Here is a 26,283-nt window from a genome sequence, read left to right on the forward strand (position 1 = left end):
TTATTGTCCTTAAGCTGTTCATTGTTTCGAAAAAAACGTAACTTTATGCTTAAAATTTGTAAAAGGGTTGACTTGACCATTTGACATTAAGAATAAAATAAATAACGAGCCAATTATTTTAGCAAGCATAATGCTGGCTGCTCCGGAGGTTGATGAGATCGAATTCCAACTCAGCCACTGACATTGCTAAACCTCTAATCAAGCTCCAGCAGCGATCACTGCTTGGACGAAAAATAATCCATACCCTACCGTCCCGATTCGTCGTGAACTTCTCTAATGCTCACCACGCAGTAGGAAAACCCGGAAATATTATCATTGTAAACACAGGCGTTATAATTGTGACGGAATTTTTTTTTTTCATTGCAATGCGTAAATCATTCGAGCCGCAGGCGCAACGGTTTCAAGGCCTGAGGCGGCATTAGTAGGTAGTACGTGCACAGAGAATTTATTGTCTCTGTTCATTATGAATTGCTGAATAAGAAGACATACGAAGTCACAGCGGCGCTATATGTATGTGTGTGTGTGTGTACATAAATATATATCAATGATATAGAAGCACTCACGATAGCAATATGGGTGGCACAATAGAACACAAAAATATTAATAGAAAATACGTAAAAGGACACTCACATTCCAGAAAGTTTAACCGTTAGACCTTCTCTGAGGCCTTCTTCAGGTCAGACTCTCAGATCAAATTCTCAGAATAATATATATATATATATATATATATAATCATTAGTTTACAGGAGGGTTTTTATAAAGAAAAAGGTGTGACCCCATACTTTATTTCCCTTTACTTTCCTCGATAACTTACTCACGGAATATACTCGAGCAAAGTTACTCGTATTCGTTCGTATTAAATTGACAGCTTTTAATCATGCTGGAGGCAAACAAAACCCAGTCGGGGGAGGGGTGGATGCAGGAAGCGCAAGAAAAGTGCGATAAAACAGCAGATATGTGAATACACACGGAAAGCACTCGAATTTCAAACGATGAACGCTGCAAAATATGCCGTTTTTATAAGCTGATTTCTTACCTCAGTGCAGGGAAGGGCCGATTTTCGACTGGACAACTGAAAGCAGGATTGAGATTACGGTGTGATGTTACGTAAGGTCATGGTTGGAAAACGTGAAAAATTGCGATGCGCGCGATGACAATGGCAGTGTGAAATGACCAAAAATGTTTGCCGTGATTCACGGACGGGCACTAAATGCTTGTTGGAGCAATGCTAATCAGAGACTAGTATTTATCCCGCTGCTTTTCCCTTCCTTCAAAACGAAAATTGTTCCTGATTCGCTTAGGTTACTTGATTCCAACGCGTCAAGAGAATTTACACAGCAGACCAAGTGTAAGCATTATCGGGGGACGATAAATTTGCGGGGCTGACAGCAGCGCAATTTAGGGCCACCCATTTTTTGTCATTTAGGCAAATTTGCCTCTAATACTGAAATCACGACATCTCTTTTTGATTTTGCTTCAATTTATGGCTCTACGGCGAATATTTCGAATGGAGTCCCTCGTCAGTGGCCGCATTCTGTGATGTGAGGTTGTGGATTCGTTGAAGGAATTACTGGTAATATTCCAAAGAAACTGCGGTAGATGCCGTAACAGTAACTTTCAACGGAGTCATCCACTAATATGCATTTCAATGCAACATTTGCAGAGTGTAAAAATCATTCGCCTTGACCGAGGATATTACTGGTAATGTGTAAAAAAACGAAATCAAAGAGCAAATGCATCGATTCACATATACTTTCTTGAGTAGAATGCATTCATTTATATAATTGTTTTAACTAAGAAATGAAATTTAATTTATATGCCGGAAAAAGAAAATAAGAATTACCAGGGGTTTCTGGACCACATAAGGTATAGTAACACTAGCAATAAATACGGAAGTAAGTCGAAGGCGGTCGCGAGAATATTAGGAAATCGAAATAAAATCCATCACATTTTTAATAATATCATTCCAATTACTCGTATATGTCCTTTAGAGAAATGTAAATATTGCGTAGCAATTGAGCAGGCTTCTCCTATTTTAACAACGTTAGAAAACACAGAAATAGCAACATCTTAATTCGCTATATCAATACAAAAAATACTGCATTTTACAAGCAGAAGATAATACGAGGCAGTGGGTTGTTGGAAACGGAGATCGAGGATAGGAATGACGAGAGACAGGAATTATTTGGAGCTAAAAAACGGTTTGATGTAATACGAATACGATGTTAGGGTACATAGTATCGTGTTAGGAGGGGATTTTAAGTGAAGCAGTGTTTAGTAACTGGTAACATATAAATCTACCCTGACTGGTGAATTACTTTCTATAATAATAAAATCAGATACTAGGTCAAGAGGTCAGTGTGGGGAACGGCATTCTACATGTATGGTCAGCCTACCTCAAATGACCTAGCTGGGGAATGCCTACGAATTCTTAAGGACATCATAAACGCTAGTTATCAATCCGAGGTTTGGTTCATATCAGCTCTTTCGACTACCCTTTTCCTTGCCAATCTCTTCATCCCCTCATTGCTGCTCGTGCCGACAATTTCCATGAACTGTTTCAAGCAGTTCATCCCATTCCTTCCCCTTTAATTCTTCCCGATATTTCCTTCAACTATGGTTTTCTGTAAGCTCTCGTGCCTCCGGATGTGCCCAATTAATTTCTTTCTTCTTCTTGTGAGTACTATTTATTTGTTGCTCAGTCTATTCATTTTATCTTCGGCATTATTCTATTTCAATCACCTCCAATAACTACTGCTCTAATTGGCCAAGTGTTCCATCTATAAAAAGATGGACTCCATGCGTAAGTTGTAACGAAACGCTTCCTTATGTCCTTGCCATTAAGGTTGTTACTTCAGTTAGAAAACCTTATTCTCAATTCCTATTCTGTTTTCTACATCCCCCTTGTTTCTGCCGACACCAGTAATCCTGCTGCCTCAATAGCAAAGCTCTTCCACTTGTACGTACCAATGTGTTTGCACCTTACCTTACTTGAAGATTATCTTTCCCGCTGCGACTTTAACTTAATTTTAACCATGTCTATCCTGAAGTTCTCAAAGGGACACCTGTCTCAAAAGGACCTCCCAAGGGCATCTACCCACCCACCTTAAAAGGAAAAACGCCATACGGTCTCCCAAGCATTTGGGCCACAATTGTGAAACTTCCGCGTGGTAAATAGACAGTCAATCGCGTGGCTTTTGTGGTCCCCTGTTCATAAAGCTGGCATCGTTTCTCCAGATCGGAAACATGGTGGAAACGATTGAGGGATGTTCGCCTCCCATCAACATATCGTCACCACCCCCCGCCCAAGGCCACGCGCCCCATCTCATCCTCGCTCCTGAAGAAAATAAGAAACCGTCTCGAAATTGCCGTATAAAAAAAACACTCACGCACACTAATCAGTCGCCCCGTGAAACCACGACCGCCGCCGCGGGTTACTTGTCCCACTGAGAGTGGGTACCCGTTTCGGAGCATTTACTCTCGTCTCCGTGTGGGATGCGAAATGCCCGGCGCCGGCGAGCGAGGCAAAGGTGGTAGAGCAGCAGTTCGCTTACGTCAAATCATTCAGCCGAGAGAACCGCAGAGGCTAGGCACCGGAGAGGGATGCAGGGGAAGAGAGAGAGAAAAAGGTTAGGAGGGTGGTGGAGGGGGGTTGGGAGGGAGAAGAGGACGGAGGAGGCGACAAGGGGGAGTGGAGGTCGGGGGTTTAGGCGGGGGAAGGAAGGGGTGGAAGAGAGGATGGGGGGGGGGCGACGGGCGGGCGGATTGGGGGAAGGGGCGCTCGGGAGGAGGGTAGAGAAGAGTGGTGAGGGTATGCTCGTATGTGTGTCGGCACATAATACGGCTCCAAACTTGCTTCCGCAGTTACGTAAGGTGAACTTGTGTATGTCGGCTGCCCTAATAAAAACCTATGAGTGCTAAAATGCACGTTCCACGAAATACACGTACTATGAAAATGAGTCGCGGCCTCCGCGACTTTGATTATTTTCTCACGCGGACATTATCCGCTTGTCGTGCGAGTACTTCGCATGTGCCTGTGGGGATGAGTGTTTGAAATCGGTGAAAATACTCCTCGAGGAAGACTGATGCGAATGGCCAGGTCTGGAGATTTTGGCTTTGCGCATATCATTCGCCTTCTCTTGTCCCGTGTCTCATCATTTGGATGCTTGGGTTTATGAATGCTTAAGAGTATGAATTGGGACGGCGAGCACTTCACGAATACGCAACATGTAGATAAGTCTAGCCGAGGTTCTTTGTATTGTCCTGATGCCTATCTGAAGCGCAAACACGGGTTTGTGTACATAAAAGGTGATGCCAGGAACTTTAATTGTCGCTCATTGACGTGCCCTACCAACCGGCATTGTGCTTCTTTTAATTGATGGCAAGCCCCTAAAAGATGAACACGTATCCAATTTTACATGGCATCACATATGTACTGCGTCAACTTTCCGCGCTTGTCTTATGCACTTTAACTGAAAATTCGCATATTTCCATGTTTTATTACCCTCACAATGGAATTTGATCCCCTCAGCTAATGGCCTAAGATTCGTGTATTTCGGTTAACTGCATACTTGATAAGTAAATGAAGAAGGTGACAAATTATGTAAATTTTCTCAGATTTCTAAATTAAAGGCATAAATTCACGATCAAAAATTTGTAAAATAAATTTAAATCTGAATCCAGAAAATTTCTGTTCCCTGATAGCCCTTCATTTTCTTTAAGAATTCACCTCGTGAGCCTTGCGCCGCATTGTTGACGTTATTTAAAATCATTTTCTGTTGAAAGAGTTATCCAATATTTGAACTCATCTCATTTTTTTCATTGCAGGAAAATTTCTCCCGGGATTCTGCCCCCAGGGTCGCCCGGGATATTTCGAAGGAAAACTTCCTCCACGGATCCGTCTCCCCCGTTTTCAACTTACCCGCGATCCGCCAGAGTGAGCATTGGTAATATCCTTGCCCACAAGATGGCGGTAACTGGTGCAGGCGTAACAGTGCAGGGCTGGCCCAACAGTAAAGAGGATTACGAGTTGAAAGAAGTTATTGGTGAGTTAGATATTAATTAATGATTATTGATACTAGCTTTTATCTTAACATCAGTAGTTACGAAATGTCCCTCGAGGAGAAAGTGGAGAACACGCATGCCGTATGATGCCTTCCTATGATGTGTCTTCATGCCGGTTCGCCGGCACTTATTTTATGATAAATAGTATTAAGCGAAATATTACGCGAGATCAGAATACAGTTAAAATAAACTCTCTTAAATTTATAATCATTGGGTTTCTGAATCTGATAAAAATTCGATGTACCCAACAATCTCTACAGGCTTAGCTGAAAACATTTTTGCTGTGTTTCACGGGTTTCTTCGTACAATTGGTCACATAAAAATGTGGATGAATTCTCAATCGTGCAATTCGTGAAGCATTTGCCGTTTAGGAGGAAAAAAATTGATTGATAAGTTTCTTCTAGTATTGGAAGATTCGTTTATATTTGGCATTTTCTTTGGTGTAGAAGACGTCTTTAATTCATTCGTTAATATTTTGGTTTTATTTTGCAGGAGTTGGTGCTACAGCCGTTGTTCACGGTGCATATTGTAAACCAAGATCAGAAAAATGTGCCATCAAAAGGATAAACCTAGAAAAGTGGAATACGAGCATGGATGAATTATTGGTATGTTTGTATACAACTAGTTACATGCACTCTATGGAATGTATTTTTAATGTCAGTTTGAGTGATGTTAACCAATAGCTTATAAATGTGTCACATTGATTTGAGATTATTTCAGCGAAGTGTGATAAGATATTATTTTGTGTTCGGGATCGAAGGGTAAACACAAACTGTTGGTATTTTTGCACCATTTACTCATCCCGGAATGTGATGGTACATTAAGGGTGTGATAAGTGTAATTTTTGCTCTACTATGGGGTTTTGTGATGAAATCCCAAAGAAAACAGTGGAGAAAGGTACTTGTTCGAGGAGCAATTCACCTGTTGTAAATATTTTTTTGTGTGCAATTGAATATGAAATATTATTTTACCATTATACGTGCATCTTATTTCTAAGACGTTTTAAATTTTGTGGACTGTTTCCTATGTTTTCAAGTTAAGTCAAGTATATTGCGTGCAAATGCCAAATTTGTAGCTTCGTATTATATTAGTTCATCCACTGAATGTACAAATACGTGCATTACGGTATTGCATTCTAGGCGAATATTTTGTGGCAATTCAGTCTTTCTTGAAAATTTTCAAAAATCCAAATGCTTCGTTGACTTAGAGAATTTTTGGTGTACGGAACCAAATTTCTGGTAGTTTTATAAATTCTCAATTTTATTATTCGATGCATACGTATATGGTGCATAATGATGAAATTACTATTATATGACAATTTGCTCAAGTAACTTGTAGAAAGGAGATGTTTTAACGAAGTCATTTTTGATATATCGCATGCCATTATGAATTGTAATAAGTGTTTACATTATATATGGACTTTTGGATTCTTGATATTCACATTTAATATTGCTCTTTTGAAATATTTTGCAGAAAGAAATCCAAGCCATGTCATCTTGTAATCATGAAAATGTTGTAACATACTACACAAGTTTTGTTGTACGGGAAGAGCTGTGGCTTGTGCTGCGGCTATTGGAAGGAGGGTCCCTCTTGGATATTATTAAGCACAAGATGAAGGCCAGCAACTGCCGGCATGGTGTTTTTGATGAATCAACGATAGCCACTGTATTAAGGGAGGTCCTCAAAGGGCTAGAGTACTTTCACAGCAATGGACAGATACATAGGTAACTTTTAACCTTATGGTCACTGATATGATTTTCCACTAAATGGTCATGATCATTCCCTGAGAGTTGTGGAGAAACTATTGCAGTTTTTATTTCCTTTGGATGTGAATGTTAAATTCTAACAATCGTAGACAGAGAAGCTACCCAAATTTTGCATAGATGCAAAGCAAAAAAAGTTGATCTATTTATGGGTGCAATTTTTTTCTAAGCTTAGATGTGAATGGTGAAATGGACTCGATGCAAGAATGATCAAACTCTGTCCATCTTTTGTTATTCATAAAATATGTATTCCTAAAATCACTGGGAAATCGAGCTGCTGTTTCATCTGAAAATGTGGTGGCATGATACATAAAAACTGCTGGTGGATTTACTTGGTGGAATTCTTCCATTGTGAAGACAAGAAAAAAAATACTGAAGCCTCAGAGTCACAATTCATTTTTAACATGACCTTGGTTTTGCTGACCATCACATATTAATGTGATACACTCTTAAAATTACTTCCAAGGCCATGGCTTTGGCTTTTTTTGTAATCAGAATCAACATAGAGAAGATAATGGGAAAACATAATGAGTAATGGGTTTTAGATGTTATATGAAAATGTTACCTAGATAAGATATTGTCCTGAGATCTAGATATAATATCTGAATTATTATCTTATCTGGTTGCGAAGTTTCGAGATACCTTATCTAGATTTGAAATATCTAGGTAAAATAAAAAAAATAGTTATTTATACTGGAAACATAATAAAATTAGTATAGGGATTATTATCCAGTTTACTGATCAGTCTGATAATAATTCAAAGTACTGAAAGATATTACTGGGCTTATTTCCAGAGAAATTTTGATGATTGGTTATTTGCATTGAATTTATTGTTGTTTTGTTAATCTATATTGAATTAATGTTGTTGTGTAAGTTAGTCTTTGCTAGAGTGCAACACCACCAAATTATATTTACAGGTTCCAAAACACTCAGAATTAAACTTAGTTGTAACAATCAATATTTGGAGGGTGATGTGAGAATGGCTCAGTTTTTTGAAAGGAAAAGTTTAGTATCAGGAACATTTTGGAATGCATGTTATCTGTTTTTCATTTCTAGGGATATTAAAGCAGGAAATATTCTCCTTGGTGAGGATGGGACTGTCCAGATAGCGGATTTTGGTGTAAGTGCATGGTTGGCCACTGGCAGAGACCTTTCAAGACAGAAAGTTCGGCATACATTTGTTGGCACTCCATGTTGGATGGCTCCAGAAGTCATGGAACAGGTCAGTTAATTGATTTGTTAATCATGTTTCAGAATGGAAGGTTCAATGGCCTTCGTAATGATTGAATATGAATAGTAGCCAAGTCTCCGACCTGATTTTGTGCTGGTGAAATGTTGGTGAATATCGATGTTCATTGAAGAAACCCAAAAATTAAGTAAATAAAAATACTTAAGTATTATTACCTCATTCACCAGCTGAGCAAAATATTAAAATTTGAGTATTTTATTTTCATTTATATCATTTTCATTTATTTTATACCAGTTGCATCTTCTAGTTGAAATTTGCCATGAAAGATGACAGAAGAGATAATCTCAATTAGACCTGTGGTTTGCTGGGCAATTATTTTTTTCAATGATGTTTTCAATGGGCTTATGTTAATATTGGGGTTAATCGTGGTAATAGTTACATTCTACTTTAGCAGAATTGATCATGTCGTGTATCTATTCAGTGGAAGTACTCTTTCTCTCTCATAATATTGGAAATTTATTAATATACCCTCTTCTAGAGTTATTGGTTGGTTGATTTGTTTAAAATATATTTTATGATGGCTTTAAAAATATTTACCCCCTCTGATGCTTACTAAGAGTGTTGGTACCCTTCTGTGCTTTTGATGTTATTTTTATATGATTTGATGAGTAATTTTTATAATTTTAATATCAATGTATAAAGTAGGTCGCTGGATTGTGTTTTGTTTTGTTAGGAGTCACAAAATATTTATTTGGTAGTTGTTTCCATTCAAAAACCTACCTTAACCGGTAGATTACCTTATAATAATAATTATTACTGGTGCTGCGATATGTTTGTTGATTCCCGAAAATATGAAAGTTGTGTTTTGAGCTCTAAAACTTTGAGAAACATTGTTGCAAAATTATAACATGTATCCTGAGTTAAAGGGAATATCCTTCTAGGGATCAGTAGATGACCCAATTCTTGGACCTTGACCTAGATTCTTATTCATTGGGAATGATGCTCTTAAGTAAAATTATATGTAATAGTCTTGGATTTTTCATTCTTATGGTGGGAGTTTTGCATTCCAGCGGTGATAAAGGTTGCATAAAAGCTGGAGAGTGTAAACTAAATGGATTGGTCATATGGAGTGTGTCATTGCAAACTATTGAGAAAAGTCAGTTCAGAGGATGCATATTTACTTCTCGTCATACAATTGAAAATATTTCTTTATAAATAACTCTGCTTCTTTTCTTCCTCTAGGATCATGGATACGACTTCAAGGCCGACATTTGGTCCTTTGGTATCACCGCTATTGAAATGGCAACGGGCACAGCTCCATACCACAAGTATCCACCAATGAAGGTGCTTATGTTAACTCTACAGAATGACCCTCCAACATTAGACACTGGTGCCGAAGAGAAGGACCAGTACAAAGCTTATGGGAAGACATTTCGTCGTATGATTGTGGATTGTCTGCAGAAAGATCCATCAAAAAGGTATTTATCAGATTTATTGTTAAACTAGGGGTGTTTTTGCATAAGAAAAATGCAGCACTTCCATTCAGACCCTGTTTTTGGTAAATTTTCTCTGCTAACTCACTAAAAAGTCAGGCATTAAAATTGTAAACAATGCATCTTCCTCAAATCACCAGCCTGTGTTTAATGTTTCTCAGCACTGGAAGAATTGTGTATGGCTTTATTTAGTGATGGTTAATTAATATCCAATGGAAATCGTTAGAACATAATGTGTCAGAGGGCAAACTGTAAGAGTTTTAAACTAGAAGTTATCCTAGTTATAATCTACCAAGTCTTTTGTACAAGTTACTGACATGTGCTAAATATTTCGTCAAGGTCCCGATATGAATTAGTTTCAAACTGTTTCGATAATTTTTATTGTGCATCCAAGTGAATTAATTTTATGCTCTTGAGTAAATAGTAATCATACCCAAGCAAATAATTATGAATAAATTTCCTTGACTTTTGACTGAACCATTCTCCATCCATGGAGTAAAATCTTTCTGGGTACCTCAATTTACTCAAATCTGGGTGTTTGTTTTCTTCAATCCTTGCTCTGAACCAGATCATGAAATGGTTATCTCCATGTAGAGCAATACTTTGAGCAGGTGCAATTGGAATACCTGTAAAGAATATTTTTAGTGTTTTGATGTGGTAAAAGTTAAGCAAAACATCTTTCCCTTCCTGTGGAAAGGATATAAACTATGAAGCTTTAATCTGTAAAAAGTAGATGCGAAGTTGATTTTGGTGATGTTTATGCCTTATAAAAGAAAAATTTCTCGCCCATTTCCAACATAAACCCAGGCATGGGAAATCAACCTCATCTATATTGTACCAAGCTATTGTGAAAACATCTGGCACTAGTCATAGTTGCAAATTCTTGCCTTGATAAATTATGCTCAACCAATAAGATGAGATAGTTGTGAGGCAAATAGTTGATCAAAAGTTGTATTTATATGATGGTGAAATATATATTTATAAATCACTTATGACTTAAAATTCTGGAGTTTATATTTGGCTCATTTTTATTTGACTCATTTATATTTGGCCTTAATTATTTTTTAACCAGAAAAATGGAAATCAAAGTAATTTCAGCTTTATTTAATAATAATGATTTGCACATTCCAATTGGATGACATTGAGTAAAGGTAAGATGGATATTACATCTGAGGTAAAATCTTATTTTCATCATTAAAAGTGGATCAATGGGTTTTAAGTTTGTTCTTTAGTTCTACCAAAAATGCATTCAAAGCAATTTTTGTCAAATAATTGATAATATATATATTCCCTCAGGCCCACTGCAACAGAACTTCTAAGACATCCATTCTTCAAGAAGGCAAAAGACAGGCGGTATCTGCAGCAGACATTGGTAGCAATGGGTCCTAGCCTTGAAACCAGGGTGCAAAAGGTATGCACAGGCAAATTTTAATTGCATGGAAAGAAATCTCATTCATGTAACTCTGATGAATAATCTGTATTTGATAACCTCCATCCCCGCAGAAGAGAGCTTACTAATTTTGTGCTTTTTGTATATTGTTGTCTGCAAAAAGTGCTTTTATCTACTGTTTCAAGAATCCATGAGGGGTCATAGTTGTGGCAAATTCATCTGAAAAAGTGCATAACTGGCCATCCACTCAGTAGATGTGTTCATGCTTATTTATTTTAAAAAAAGCTTAATGCAAGATTTATATAAATTTTTAATCAAATTATTTTTTCATTTCCAATACAAACTTAAAATTACTGCATTGAAATTTCAGGATGTTGATAATCTCAGATTATTATTGCTTTCCATGTTCTTGTGTTAATTCAATTGCTAGAAATTCATCACTATGCAGTGATAATGGCTATTTTAATTATCTGTTGGCTGTTATAAAAAACACTCGCTGTAGAGGCTGCATCTTTGGACTAATGCAATATACATACACTTGTGCTTCATCAATGCCATTGTCTTCAAAGATATAAATTCAGTTTTTCTTGTGTTTTGCTCAAATGAGATATGCCTGTTAATAATGCCTAACTCAGTGTTTATTGTTTTGGAATTTTATATATAATTTCAGCCAACTTCAGGGTTTTATGGATTATCTTAAGTAGTTGCATTGAAATGAGTATATGGATTGAGTATGAAGTCAAAACTAACTTATATATAATGACTAAGAAGTATTTAAATGTATAAGAAGATTTAATCAAATTCTTCCCTGTAGTCCCAAAAGAGTTTAATAATTTTAGGTTATTCCTTCCCAGTTGACTAATAATAATAGCTATGACTAGTACATAATATGTTTTCTTCTCAAATGTCTACATTCAGAGCACAAGCATTACAGAGCAGTTGGGAAGCTGCATTATTCCCATTAATTGTTTGTGAATATGTAAATGAGAAGGTGGTGTGAAATAATATAGCAGGGTGATTGCAAGCCTGGAGATTATGGAAAACCCCGGTGTAGTTTGAAACATTAAATATTAGTTCAACACAGCTTGTAAAGTTATTGAAACCGTTTGAAATTCTTATTTTTTAAGTTAAAATCTGTAGAAAAAATGCCATTAATGTGTTACTTCTAGACTGCCTGTTAGTGAATGGATGCGTGGTTGTAATTTCCAAGTATGGTCATGCCTTGTTCTAGAAGCATATGAGTTAGTTAAAAATGTTCTGACAGTGACTGCACTTAAGTGATACTGTTAAGATCTAGTGGACCCTTGGTTAATCAAGGATCAGATGGCAATATGTCAATATATTTCCAATTTGTTTACATACACCTCGGTATTAGCAATCTTTTCTAGAGAGAATCCTAGATTTTTATAGCAATCAAATGTCGTATATTAATGATAGAGTGTGCATTCCTAAATGTTGACCAATCAGAAAACTCGTAAGACTTTTTTCCTTCAGCAGCTACTCGGCTATTCTCTTCTGTGATTTGAAGAAGCATATTGTTTGAACAGGCTTTATTCCAGAAATAACTGCATCTTAAATAAAAGTTTCTGGTGTCACTTGGTGGAAAATCCTTTTAATTGAAATTGAAAATGAACAGCTTGGATTCTCTGTGGATTCCACAGAGAATTATTTTCATTAAATTGTAAAAATCGAAATTTTATAGTTCACAAGTTTTCTGTAATTAGCTGTAAAGTTCATGTGTGGAAGAACATTTTCAGAATTAGTAATTTGTGATTTTCGAATAAAATTTATACCAAAGTTGTGGTGAATCGTACTTTATTTTGGGTTGTAGGGTGATTCACTTCCACCAATGGAGTCATTTTCAGTTATTGTAGTATGACCGTCATCTATACTAGAAAAAATCCCATGTATATTTTACACTATTAATATTTCCATGGAAAACCATCCCAGGAATTCTTATGATTGGTTTTATATTAATAGCTAAAGAAGAGAACTTTTCCACAGGATGAACATTTTTTTACAGTTTTTAAACCCTGTGCACTGTACTTTGTAGGCATCTGTGTCTTGTATTTTTAAAGAGAACCCAAATATTTCAACTGCAGCTATTTACTCCCAGTCCCAGAAAAAATATTAGGCGAACTTAGAACTTGAGCACACCTAGATAAGAAAAGAAAGAATATTAAAATAAATTTAAATGGATTAATGGAGAATCACTTTGCTTAGAAGTGTTTTCAAAGGAACCTCTTTGAAATGAATATTTAAATATTTTGTTGCATTTTTTATCGTAAATTTTTAATACTTGTTGGCACAAAAATTGATAGCCTGGTTGTGGTTTTTAAGATTATTTATCCACTCAGTAATGTGTTAATGTTTCTTGTTAGTGAGCATTCCAAGCTAACTGTGATGCAAGTATTAAAGGCAATTTATTATTCAATGGAATTATTCTAGATTTAAAATTGCAGTTTATCAACCCATGGAATCGAGCATGAGGATACAGTTAATGGGTCAGTGTCAATAATTATTAGGGCAGAAAAGATATACCTGATTTGGGTACATATTGATTATCAATGTGTAATTCTGCTAGTGTTGACATGGATGAATATATGCTGGCATATTAAAGCCAAGGAGATTCATGTGTGGGATATGTGTCCAAATAATGGATTGGGATGAATTTTATTCATAGAAAACTGCAGAAAATTTCTCATTAGAAAATGATAATTTCTCTATTATTCATTAAAAATCTTTCTTTTAATTCCAACTTCATTAAACATTTATCAAAATTCTTTCAATTTTGGAAATGAAAAAAATGGTCACTATGTGATTCAACAGGAAATTTATAATGATACGATCTGGGTTTCGACGTTCAACGTCATCTTCAGGTGGAGGATTCTTCACCTGAAGATAACGTTGAAACTCGGGCCTAATCGTGATAAATTTTCAGTGAAATCATAAATTTACAATTTTTTCATTTCTAATATGAATTGATTCCATAAAGTTATGCCGAAAACCATAAATTCTTTGATATTTTAAAGCTTAATGTTGTTTTAAAATTTTCATTACCATTTTTAATCGGTGACAGGATTCATTCATTAAAGTTTTACCAGTATAGAGTAGAACTTTGGCTATTCAGCGGAGATTAATTTGAAATATTGGATAAATTGAATGGCTATTCCCCATGGAATCCCCATGTAAAGAAAATATGCGAAGTATTACATTACATTCAAAATTTCAAGTATAAATATTATAATTTTAGCCACGATCCAGGTTTATTTGAGTGCATTCATTTTTGAGAAATGTCAGATAGGGGCATTTGAATACCCCAGTTGCTAAGGAGTTCCATCAATCTGGTAGCTGTTGCATTTCAATTAATTTCACAGTGTTTTTGGAACAAATTTAGGCTATCTACTCTCTCCATATGGCACATTGTGGCATTTTCTCTTTCTCTTCCCTCTCCAATAGCCTTTGCATGAATTTAACTCAATCACTTTTCCGGTATTTTGGTATGTTGTAGAAATGAATCCTAACTGTTTGACTGTTCACTCCATTTTTTATTGTAAAAAATAGGTCTGCACTTGAATCATATGATGGTTATTTTTGATCAACGCTAAAAGATTGTCACTAGGGCTTTTAGGTAGCAGTGTACTGACAGCATAAACTAAATTGATAGCTTCTGATATTATCTCATTTAGATGAACATAGCTTTTGTATCATAGATTTTAATGCCCTTTAAATAATGGAGTAGTAGTTATTAGTGGAAGTGGTTGCCAGCTAAGGTAATTGCAACATTAGGGATAATTAGGTAATTTGGTATGGGTAGGGTATTTAGGGAATGGAGAAAGGGTGGAGAGAAATCCTGTGTTTGCATTAGAGTACTCTTCGATCAAGGGCCCCCAGTTTAGTGTTTATTGTACAGGCGAATTGCTCTACTTTGAAGTGCTCTCCATGTGCCACGCCAAGTAGGGAACAGGATACCTCTGAAAAAGCTCCTGCTATATCCAGGATTTGAACCTTGGCCCTCAGGGTGTGAAGCCAGCACATTAGCCACCTCATCATCTCGATGCACACTGAAAAATAAGCTGTAGTGTCGTGTAATGTTTCCTCCGAGACATGCTAGTTTACATTTTTGCATGTATGTATATGCCGGCATCAAGCTCGCAGTTCTCATATTTTGGTTAGCTTGATTTAATTCCTCTTGAAATTTTAATTTAAAATTTCTACTGTATATTAAATGTATTAAGGGTTAAAATACCTGTAGATGGTGTATTGTAGGTCATGATACCTTTAGGAATATAGTTAGTGCGTAATTGCATTGTTTAATAATATTCGTACTTCCTCATGATCCTTCTGTCACTAGTACACATAATTAACCGAGTGTCCACTGTGATAATCAGACAGTTGAGCAACTTTTATTTTGATTTGGTGAGCGAGTCGTATAGATGTTTTCATTTGGAAAAATAAAAATTTGTTCTGAAAAACCTGGATTGGTCTGAAAAATTCACGAATCCAGAGCTGTAGCAACCCTGTTTTATGCATAAGTAATAATAATATGCATAAAATAATTAGTTCACTAGCTAAATTTTTAGTATTTCTTAGACCCATAGGGTTACCCTTTATGATCAAAACATGATTAGGTTCCCAAATTATGTATTCAAGTTTGGATTACTCTTTTGGAATGCATTTTCTGACTCTAGAACTCACCCTGTTGATGATGGAAATTGCAGTAAGGTGTCTAAACGAAAGAGAAAAAATATGTAAAGAGAAATGTGAAAGTTCTTAGTTCACAATAATGTTCACAACTGTTAATAATAATTTAAATACCATTTCTCTGCAGTCATTAATTGTATTGAATTTATTTAAATTGAATCAAACAAGCAGTAAAATTATCTAATGGTACTAACAATTGATCTAAGTATATTTTTTTAGTCAAGTTCCCCTTGAAGGAAGTACCAAGGGTGAAGGGATTTTGTTTTAAGGGAAACAGTTCACCTAGAATTAATGTGAATATATTCATTCTCTATCTATCGTGCCCACCAACTTCAGAACCTGTTTTCACCTTAAACATTTCTCCTCATGCTTGCTTGTGATACAATTAATTTTACCAGTCATTTTTCAATGCAATTCATGAAACCATTTGATTATTCTCTTGTGAAACTGAAACTATGCCCAGCCAGCCTTAAGGTACGGCAGCACATGATGTAGGTGTTCTTTTTTAACTAAACATTATATTTACTCTGTTATATGTTTATTTGTTCTTTGTTAAAAAGAACAAATTATGTGTAAATTAAAAACATTGGTAGTTAACCATTGTTTTGAGTAAGCCCTTGAATGACGAATATTTAGGCGGCAAAGAGGCAGCCTGGTACTTCTGGCCGCTTGCATCGAACCGTCACAGGAGAGTGGGTGTGGTCATCCGAAGAAGATGGAGATGGATCCTCTGATGATGATGTGAGTTATTCACAGAAATTTTGCATTGTATGTAATTTTCACATGTGGTGTATGGTTTCCTTGAATTTTTCATCCTTGTCTGACTATGTAGTCATTGGTTTATGTCGTGGTTTTTAAAGGTATAGTGCAATCATTTGAGGTCAGTTTGACATTTCTATTCTTAGTTTGGAATCAAATCCTTTGAATTTTAGCTTGTGACGCTAGGGGTGGTGAGTCCAGCGGTGCAAAGAGATAATGCATTCAACTTTATTGTTGCAAAATGGCAGTTGTTTAATCTGATGTTTGCATCGGTTTTCCTTTCCAATTTCATATTTTTTTCATTTTGATAGTAGGCTGGAATGGCAGCATTCCACCTTTGTATCCATATTAAAGAGCGTCAAAAATGTTATGCCCTTTCAAATTTTAAACACCATTGAACCCCATATCCATGCCAACATCACAGTATTGTCATTCTGCATCTCAAAGCAACTGGTCAAAATAACCATGTCTGTTACATGCCCTGAAAGTGTTTTTTCATGTTCTCTTTGCTCTTCCTATTTTTTTTGTCATGATGATCCCTTAAGTGTGCAATGTAAAAACACAGTATATTTTGTTGCTCTTATTCTACCAACACCTGTGAATTGGAAAAATTTGTTAATCCATGGTGCCAGTGCATGCTTTGGTTTAATAAATTATTTGGTGGATTGAGAGAAAATTGTTTAGTCATTTTTGTCTCCCAGATGGTAGCCAAATACCTTCAAGTGACTTGCTAGAATGTTGATTTGGTCAAATGGTGTTGGCATAAGCTAAATGATGGCATGCGATGTTCCCAATATTGCCCTAGTTATACCGAAATTTGCAGTTTAGCTGGTGTTTTCCATTCACAATAGATGATGTATGTGACTGTCCCCAATATTTGAATGAGCTTTAAGTATTACAGTAAGGAAGGCTTAGGGGCAGAAGCAGCCCCATTTTCAGAAAGGGTATGTATAAGTCATTCTCAACCATATCTCATCATTATTGTTCTAATCAATGGCTAAACAACATTCTAGCTTGTTAATAAGGGATGTGGCTATCCATTACCATCAGAATCATGGGTTCATTGATGACATATACTGCAATGGCTAAACATAGTGCTAACATTCTGCCTCTCTTGGGGAATATCATACTTGTACTCTTAACATACTTGTCAGTGGTAGTCTACATGATTGAACAAATTCCAATTTCTGCCCTAAATATAGTTTGTTGAATTTGTTGTGGGATGGTGTGGAATGTGTATTCAGAGTATCCCATGTGATTTTTTATTATAAAAGTTTTTTTAAATAAGCACATGATAAATTCATAAAGTAAGAGATTAGTTGGAGTATTAACACTTGAATTGAAGCCAGCATTGAATTCCTGCTCCAAGTTGAGCTCTGAGGTAAGTAGTGTATTGCAGTGCCATTAATCGTATTAGCAATGTTTTAGTAAAAATGTTTCCATGTTAATTTTAATACTAATTGGACCATCAAATATGTGTGTACATGCATTTTAAGTGTTGGTGGTGGTGACCTTGTTGGGTATTTGTGGTGAAGGTTGTAAAACAGTGACAATGTATATTTTAATACTAATTGTTACGTTTATATCTGTGCTTTACATTATTATGTTCATTAACTGATTGAATCCTTGACCAGCTCATCATCTGCAGTCCGTTTATATTCTTTATGAGGAAAGCAGAGTATGGCTTCAAAATTATCGTTGCTAAGCTATGTGATCACTCCATCTATTCTCTTACCTGTTACAGGCAATTAATATTTCATTTGTAAATATTTCAAGAAAAACTTCTTCCCATGTTGTGTGAAATTATTATCTAATTATCAGTTTCAAAACTCACTGTTTGGAAGAATGGTATCAGGTAAGGTCTAAAGTGTGGATTTGTAGATATTGTGATTGTATTGTGATTGTGATTGTATTGTGCTATTGTGTAAATATGAAAACATATCAATATATTGGCTGATTGGGAATAAAGTTTTTTTCCGTATTCAGGGTGTCTGCCAGATTTGAAGGTACTTAAGTTCTTTAATACAGCACGGGATTAAATGCTCACTTTGGAAGTAACAATAACTGATGGGGCTCCAGAAAATATTTAAGTCGTTTGGTCATGTAATTGAATTTGCAATTTTAATCCTTTTTCATTGGGCAAGTAGTGCCATATTTTTGTTTTCAACCATAATAAACTACCCTTGATTTCTCTGATAATTTTTGCATTATAATTTTCATTACTGAAGCCAAACATGTTCATTTTGTGTAAAGATCCCATGGGCTTGTTCCACTGCTAGCTAGACGCATCATGGGGTATGCATCAGGGTAAGTTAGGGAGCTAGGTCTGGAGAGCTCGGGTGAATTGTTAAAATTGGTTCTCGTGAAGTTTGGTATTCTTCATGGCTGCCCTCCCTGTCTAGCCACAGTGAGTGAGGCTATTTCTCATGCGGATGCCCTCTCTCTCGGCAGTATGATTCTAAGGAGAAACCAATGAACAACATAGAGGGAGGTGGGTCGTCAGGCAGTGAGAAGGATCCCACAGAGGCGGCAGACACAGGCAGCATACAAGGGGTCCCAGGAATCCTAGGCGAGGAGCACTCCTCCCCGGGACACATGCAGCACCCTCAGCCTCCACGGACGCCTGTCATGACCCCAAAAGCCCCTGGCACTCCAAAGCAGAGGCAAGCCCAGCAAATGGCACAGGCCCCTCAGCAGCAGCCATACATGCCGCAGGGTGTGGCATCGACACCGGGCCTTTTGGAGTCAGAATCAACTGCATTATATGAGTCTGCTCCTATCAATCTTGTACTCAGGATGAGGTAAGTGGGGGAAACATGCCGTGGTGATAGCTCTTGTCTTTGCAATACCATGCACCTTATCTGTCCAAATGGAAGCTGACCCCATGCCCAAAAATCACATCATTTGTTGAAAAAAATAAATGAAGATATTATGGTGAAGCCCTCCAAACGTAAACCTAATTGTAGGCAGCCTAAAATATACTATGCATTGTATTTTTACAATGGTAATGCAGGAAAGTGTCAATTATAGGAATATATTTGTTAATTGATGGTCTATTATTTAGTTAGGTTTTGGATGAATTCAGACTGGACACTTCAACATTTCCAAGCCTCACCTATTTGATTTTAATTCAAGTAAATATAAAAGGTAGCAATCTGATATTCCAGCATTGTTTTATTTTTCATCTTCCTATTTTCATCCTCGTACTAACATATTTGTGGTAAAATTAGCATGGGTATATATATGCAAACATTTTGGCCTCTATCCATCCATGCCAAAACTACTTGATATTTATTAGGTAAGTTAATTATGTACATGCAGTATAGTTATATACCTCTAACCAACAATCAAATTTTCGATTTTTTTCACTGAACTTTAATCGTGCAAAATCATTTTCAATATGATGCAATAGTATTTCGGATAAATAATTTTTTTGGCTTAATTTTTTTTCCCTATGAGAATTTGGAGTATGTGAGCTTTTAAAATCAGTCTTCAACCATATTTAGTGATCATGTAATATGCTGAAGTGAAGCACAGTTTTTTTTTTAATGTTTTAATGGAAATAGTGTTAGGTAGTGTATTAATCTAAAGTTCATACCTGTAGTTCATTCTTACTGGATAAAAACATTCGTTTACCGATGTAATTTCAATAATTGTGGTTATGGATTTTGAATGTTTATTGCTTACTCAGACAATGTTACCATTCTATGAGAAGAACATGCTGTTCCAATTAGTTTGTAATACTACGGAAATAGGGTACTAAAGGGATTGAATCATTTTAGTTGCATATTTATATTCAATATTCCATCATTGAAATACAGAGTAACTATGGATGGGGTATGGTGTAGAAAAATTGCAAGAAAACTCAAGTAATGACATTATCATAACATATAAAGTGCCCTTAATGAAAACTGAATTTCTTCTGAAAAATAAAATTGAATTACATGTTTACTTTTTTTATTTATGTTAAGTTACAATTTCAATTTTCAGAATATTCCATTGTTTTAATGATGAGGTTTACTTCAGTGCATTTTACCTTTTATGATTGTTACAGGAATAGTCGTCGTGAGCTGAATGACATTCGTTTCGAGTTTGTGATTGGAAAGGACAGTCCAGAAGGGATTGCATCTGAATTAGTGGGTGCAGGACTAGTGGATGGAGGAGACATGGTTGCTATTGCGGCAAGTCTGAGGAAACTCATTGAAAAGACTCCTTCGTGTCGGGCTGTTACATTTCCATTGGTGAGTGTCAATAACGTGGTTTTGCAATGTTAATACTTATGATAATTATGGTGCTTATCTCATTCAAACCCAGCTCTTTTATGACCTTATCTTACCATGGAGTCTCAAAGTTATCACATGTGGAATGTGAACCAATTAAGGCCTGCATAATGAAGAGTCATTCAACAAAGAATGTTATAAAATTATGTCATTTTTGTAGCAATTACATAGATGGAAGCATTCATATCGCTCTTAAGTAAAAATGTTTATTCTTATGGATGATCCAAGACTTTTAACCCTTGTGTTTTTCTTTCATAAAGTAAACTTTTGTCATGTTTCATTATTTAGTTATGGAAGAATGGATTGAACACAATTTGCTCTTTGCTCTATAATATTTGAGTAATCTTTTGCCAAAAATCTGAACGTGCAATTTGTTTATGGTTGATGCAGACATATAAATACTAAAAAATTGTGTGAAACTTGTTAATTGACTGATACATCTGCTATATTTGAGTTTCTCTTGTCAACTGTAATTTGTTTAATTCAGGCCTTACTTATGTCCAGCTCATATTTTGAGTGCCTGAATAATTAACCCCTGGGAAATTCCCCCTTGGTATAACTAGCTCTGCCTAAGGAAATGCTAAGAGAATTTCTCGCCTTTTGAACTGCATAACTGTTGTAAATTTATCCTAATATAAATGTTTATGAAACAAAACTGTTTGTTGAGGATACCATTGCAGATTATTTCAAGACTAAAAAGTTGAGGAAAGCTTGCCTTAACCTTGAATGGAAAATTGTGTTCTTCTTTTTAAAAACTATATTCCTACTTTCTAAAGTCCAGAGTAACATAATGTGATGCTGGATATACTTGTTTTGGGAAATAGCTATGATCACCTGCCATTCAAATTTTCTTAGTAGTGACTGAGCATGTACACTTAGTGCCAGAATTCCAATGGTGGAAATGGTGAACCTCTCCTTTGTCTTTTTAGTAATAATAATTGTAATGATGCCAGGATGTCAAATGTACGCTTATAAAAAATTTGTGAGAAAAAGGACAACTGACCACAAAAAATAGCATTAATGACATAAAAATTCTTTAACAGATTAGGAAATATTTGTCAGTAAAAACTCTTAGTTTCTTTTTTGAGACTGAAATGCGATTAACATAGTTAAGGTCATTTGGAAGGTGATTATAGAACATGCATTCAAAATATGATGGACTATTGGCAAATGCGGAAAGATAATGTGACACAACCTAAAAATCATTTGTTTTCCTTGTGCTGTAACCATGTGAATGTTTTTAATGTCACTCTTGGTTCTTGAATGCGAGATTGTTATTGAAAAGAGGAGGGAGCATTTTAATGTAGTCGCAGATTACTCCAGTAAAAGTAAAGTTAGAGGTGTTTGTTCCATACTAATGTGGAGCATGAGACCTAACCACCAACGATGGTTTTTCAACTGCAAGTTGTCTCAGGTATGTAACCCCCGTGGTTGACCAGAAATACCTGTGTGTGTTGTTAAATATCCCCCATGCTTTTGGTAATGAGTGTAGGATACTCTTATCAGAATATATTTCTGTGAAATGCCACATTTATGTAATGTGTGTCAATTGAAAATGTGTTATAATTGTAAGGTTTCAAGTATTTATGTTCACTTGTCAAAATAGTCATATAGCTTCAGGGTGGGCAGTGATTAATACTGTTAAGTATTGTTCATTTTCTGTCTTTGCAGAATTCTGGCTGTGGAGAAAATGAAGATCCTGATGATAAAGCTCTCATAGGCTTTGCTCAGATATCTATCACGGACTAGCAAGTGGTGTGATGTGGCGACCTATGACTTGGAAAAAAACTGGTGCTTCGTAGTGGGCAAGAGATGATTACGTTACATTGGGGGGACAGTTTTGTTGCTTGTGCCCTGTTGTGAGATCCCCCATGCCAATGCTGCCGCCACCAACACCTCTGACCACTCGACCTGCCTCCCTCAAATGCCCTCCCTTGGTGGAAAGGTAACTTTTGACCTCCGGCCTGTACATCTCTCCCCTCTATCCCCGTCTCTCTCTCTCTCTCTCCCTCCAACTCCACCTGACTGGATGCACTGCCTTACACTGTGACATCCATTAGGGACCAACCTAAACCTCATCAAATATCCATTGCCTCTTCACTCTGGAAGACCCTGATGGAAAACTCAGGCCGCTCAAATTTTCCATAGAATACCATGCCGTGTTTGGATTTCAAAATTTGTGGTAGTAACCCTAATTGTCGAGGAAGAAACAAAATGTAAAACAGTGGATATTGAGGAAATGTTACAGTTAGGCAATTCATTCACCATTTATACTTTCCGGAATTGCTTGTAAGACATTTCTTTTTTGGTATAGACTGCCCTAGAATGCACATAATGCCCTCTTATGGTGCCTGTAAATGCTTCCAGGATTTTTAGTGAGATAAAGGTGAGTGGTTTTTTTCAAGAGTGGAGACAAGGAATCTCAAATGTCATCTGAACTACATTCCCGCTGGGAGGGAAGGAGGAAGGGATCTTAATTATAAATGTAGTTATAAGTGAAATGCCTTGTTAAAACAGGAGCCCTTATTTTGGAGCAAAGACCTTCAGTGCTTGGTTTTTTATAATGCAAATCTATTCTTTATTTTGTGTATGAAAGTGGCAATAATTACTCCTTGACTTAAAAAAGCATTGATAGTGAGCTGGTTATGCATTTTAAAGGGATTGCTTAGGGGCGCATGGCCTTCTGGTCTAGGTGGTATTAAATCCTCATACAACTGTAATGTATCATTGCCAGCTGGGTTTTGGATGTGTGATGAGTTGAGAACAGGGACTTCTTCGCTCTTAATGATGTCAATGAGATTGTGATAGCCAAGTACTTAAAATGAAACAATTAAATATGAAGCAGTTTATCAAAGAGGCCTTGTAGATGCTATTGTCACATGTATTAGGGTGGGAATATGAAGGCTGGGACTAACAGTGGTTGAGAGCAGTTTTATGAGTTGCATTATTCACTTTGCAGAACCAAGCAACCTAAGTTATGTACTGGTTTTGTTGGATTTCCTTTGTGACGAGCCATTGTGCTTTGGTGGTCAGTAGACTCCTAGTGCCATGAGCTTGCTTGCAAAAATCCATGTTAAATTTATCTTTTATTTATGAATACTGTAATACTTTGTAGCATATGAAAAAAATTCTCTGATTGGTGGACGTGTTTAGTGCTATCCACATTTGTATATTGTGTATATATACAAATTTAGCTGCTGTCCAGAATGTATTCTTTATTTATTTTTGTGGGATTCCCCAAACTTTCGTATTTTGCTTGGAGGATACAGTGAATTGCAGTGATAGATTTGGAAATGCCTGTCCATTACAGTTTAAGCATTTGGAAGCTGTGTCATTACTCTCCAGCTATATATTATTTTGTGAAAACTTGCATATCCATAAAGTAGATTTCTTCAGCGGTGGATGTATAGACCCTTAAAAAAAGTGGCCTTAATTACAAATAAACGTGGAAATGCTTCTGATTTTGTATTTGAATATATATATATCCATGCCCTTTGTCATGCCTTTTCTGATACATGAGGCAGCATTGGGGAAAGATTGGTAGATGTAATATTAGGTGACTGTCTTTAATGGTTTCCTCAATGTTGCTCTTATTCAGTACTTTGAATTCGGTTTCAACGAGAGGGATGCATGGTGCAAATATTACAGAATTTATTTTGTAACTGCTTCATTTATTTGCACAACTATTGTATTTGTGACAGAGATAAGGTGATGATGGTGTAGGTCCCTTAAGAATGAAGTCTTGCCATGATGTAATTCAACGAGAAATTTACCTTTAGCTTTCATCTGAAACTTGAGTAGAAGTACGAATTTAGTATAATGTTCCTTTTTTTTAATACATGAGGAACAGAAACGATGCTAAGTTTCTTAGGAAATGGTTTTTATTAGAGCAGCTTGAGCATCATTGAGTACAAAGTTTGGAAATCTAGCTTTTAATTTGGTAAACTAAGTGATTTATTGGTCGAGTGAAAGCTTGTGGTAGATTTCAGCATGTTTTCCAAAACTGTAGGAGGTTAAGCGCAGATGAAAACTATCTTTTGTCATATTATAAAAATGCAGAATGGGAATATTGCAGTTGAAGCAGCTAGAGAATATGCCATACTTGACTGGTTTAAATGAACCAATTCATCTAAGGTTGTGTGTAAAATGAAAGAATTTGTATCTCAATGGATGTAGCCTAGGTTTCATAACTGTAATATTATGATAATGTTTAACCAAATGTAGAAATTGTATGCAGTATGATGAGTTTGATCATACAGATTATTAGCCTGGACACCACCATGTTTAACTAAGGTTAATGGTCACTTCCAAATATGGGTTGTGGAAAGGGATGTTGATAGTGAGACCAGGATTCTAATTCATATAAGCACCCATCCCATTACCCCTTTTTTTGGGCATCAAAGGAAAGAAAAACTCGTGAATAAGCAGAATTGTTAAGTTTTAATGGAGGAAAATAAATTTGTTTAAACATTTGCTGTAGCAAACGAAATATTGTAGAGAATCATCTTAATCAATAACAATATTAACAATTGCTAATGAATGGAAAAATTGCTACAGTCCCACTCTTTCAAAATTACTGTGTGCTAGAAGAAATTTTGATTCAGAAATCGCGGGTTGAGAATATCTTGGGAGAATGTATCTATGAGATAGAAAAATTTTTTTTTACTGACATAATTTTCATCATTCGTGCAATTGCTGCATATGGAGGGACAGGCGTTTTTAAAAAAGAAGCCCTAGTTTGCCAAATGATGCCATCTTCACAATCATCCTGTTTATAGATATTGTAGCATCATTTGAGACAGGTTCAGGAGGATGAATTGTATTCCTGATTGCCTATAAATATGGGCAAAGGTATTTGAGAAATCTGAACTTGTGTAGTGTATGTTCGCGTTTACTGGACAGTAATCTGCGGGAAACAGTTGATGCACAGTGGTCATTCAGTCTGGAAAGTGTGGAAAGTCAGTAAAAGCTCTCTTATGTCTTCAAAATTGGAAGTAAATGTGGAAAAGGGCTGATTATTTTGAAAAAGTTGGGAATTGTGTATTCAATACAGGAACTCTCAGTGCAGACATTGTTTATTTTGGTTTTGAGGAGTGTTCATGATTGCCATTACTCATCAAGGATACAGGACCTGAAAAAACAGCAAAGTTACAGTAGAACATTGGTGATACCAATGTAACACGTAGGGAAGATCCATGGGAATACCAAATCAGTTTCCAAGCAAACATTAGATCACATTCTTGGAAAAGAACAGTATGTTCACCAGGAAAAGTAAGGAATGGGAATCTTGAAAATGAGTGTTATTGTACATTGCTTAATATATTTGGTATTGAAATCTGTGGAGGGAGCCGCAGGGTCATTTATTGTGGGCAAAGTGGGCATCTGCTGTCTTTGGGTTATTTTTTGAGCATTGATATTTCAGATTCTCTTCAAGTGGGAATAGATATTTGGTCTTGCTTGCCATAACACCCTTGCTGCTATCCCCTCGTATAAGCAAAGCGAGATTTGTTGAGGCAAGCTCGCTGGCTCCACAAATCTCGCTTTTGTTGTGAGTTGGTGTTTGTCTACAGTAAGCCAGTCGTAGTTATCAAGTGAGTGATAATGTAAAATAATGTAAGCCTCCACATGTTGCAGGGAAAAA

General features: G+C 36.2%; 1 protein-coding gene across 2 annotated transcripts; it reads left to right on the forward strand.

The window, feature by feature from the left end:
• Positions 1–4,844: 4,844 nt before the first annotated feature.
• LOC139696226 (serine/threonine-protein kinase OSR1-like) lies at positions 4,845–24,437 on the forward strand. 2 transcript variants are annotated; one of them, XM_071594895.1, is made up of 10 exons: positions 4,845–5,045; positions 5,557–5,669; positions 6,538–6,788; positions 7,884–8,049; positions 9,259–9,494; positions 10,806–10,920; positions 16,240–16,344; positions 18,814–19,163; positions 20,417–20,603; positions 22,314–24,437. In XM_071594895.1, the coding sequence occupies exons 1-10, from the start codon at positions 4,967–4,969 to the stop codon at positions 22,389–22,391; spliced, it is 1,680 nt and encodes a 559-aa protein (XP_071450996.1). In that variant the 5' UTR covers positions 4,845–4,966; the 3' UTR covers positions 22,392–24,437. The 2 variants fall into 2 exon arrangements, with proteins under 2 accessions (XP_071450996.1, XP_071450997.1); XM_071594896.1 differs by lacking the exon at positions 16,240–16,344.
• The last annotated feature ends 1,846 nt before the right edge of the window (positions 24,438–26,283 follow it).

Source organism: Hetaerina americana, unplaced genomic scaffold (genome assembly GCF_022747635.1).
Source record: "Hetaerina americana unplaced genomic scaffold, ioHetAmer1.1.p SCAF_7, whole genome shotgun sequence".
Classification (NCBI taxonomy): Eukaryota; Metazoa; Arthropoda; class Insecta; order Odonata; family Calopterygidae; genus Hetaerina; species Hetaerina americana.

Excerpts from the sequence above, each read along its gene's own strand:
- LOC139696226 (XM_071594895.1), top strand. The coding sequence starts at position 4,967 with ATGGCGGTAACTGGTGCAGGCGTAACAGTGCAGGGCTGGCCCAACAGT. Across the intron at positions 6,789-7,883 it reads AGCAATGGACAGATACATAG|GGATATTAAAGCAGGAAATA; the intron begins GTAACTTTTAAC and ends TTTCATTTCTAG. Across the intron at positions 16,345-18,813 it reads ATGGATCCTCTGATGATGAT|TATGATTCTAAGGAGAAACC; the intron begins GTGAGTTATTCA and ends CTCTCTCGGCAG.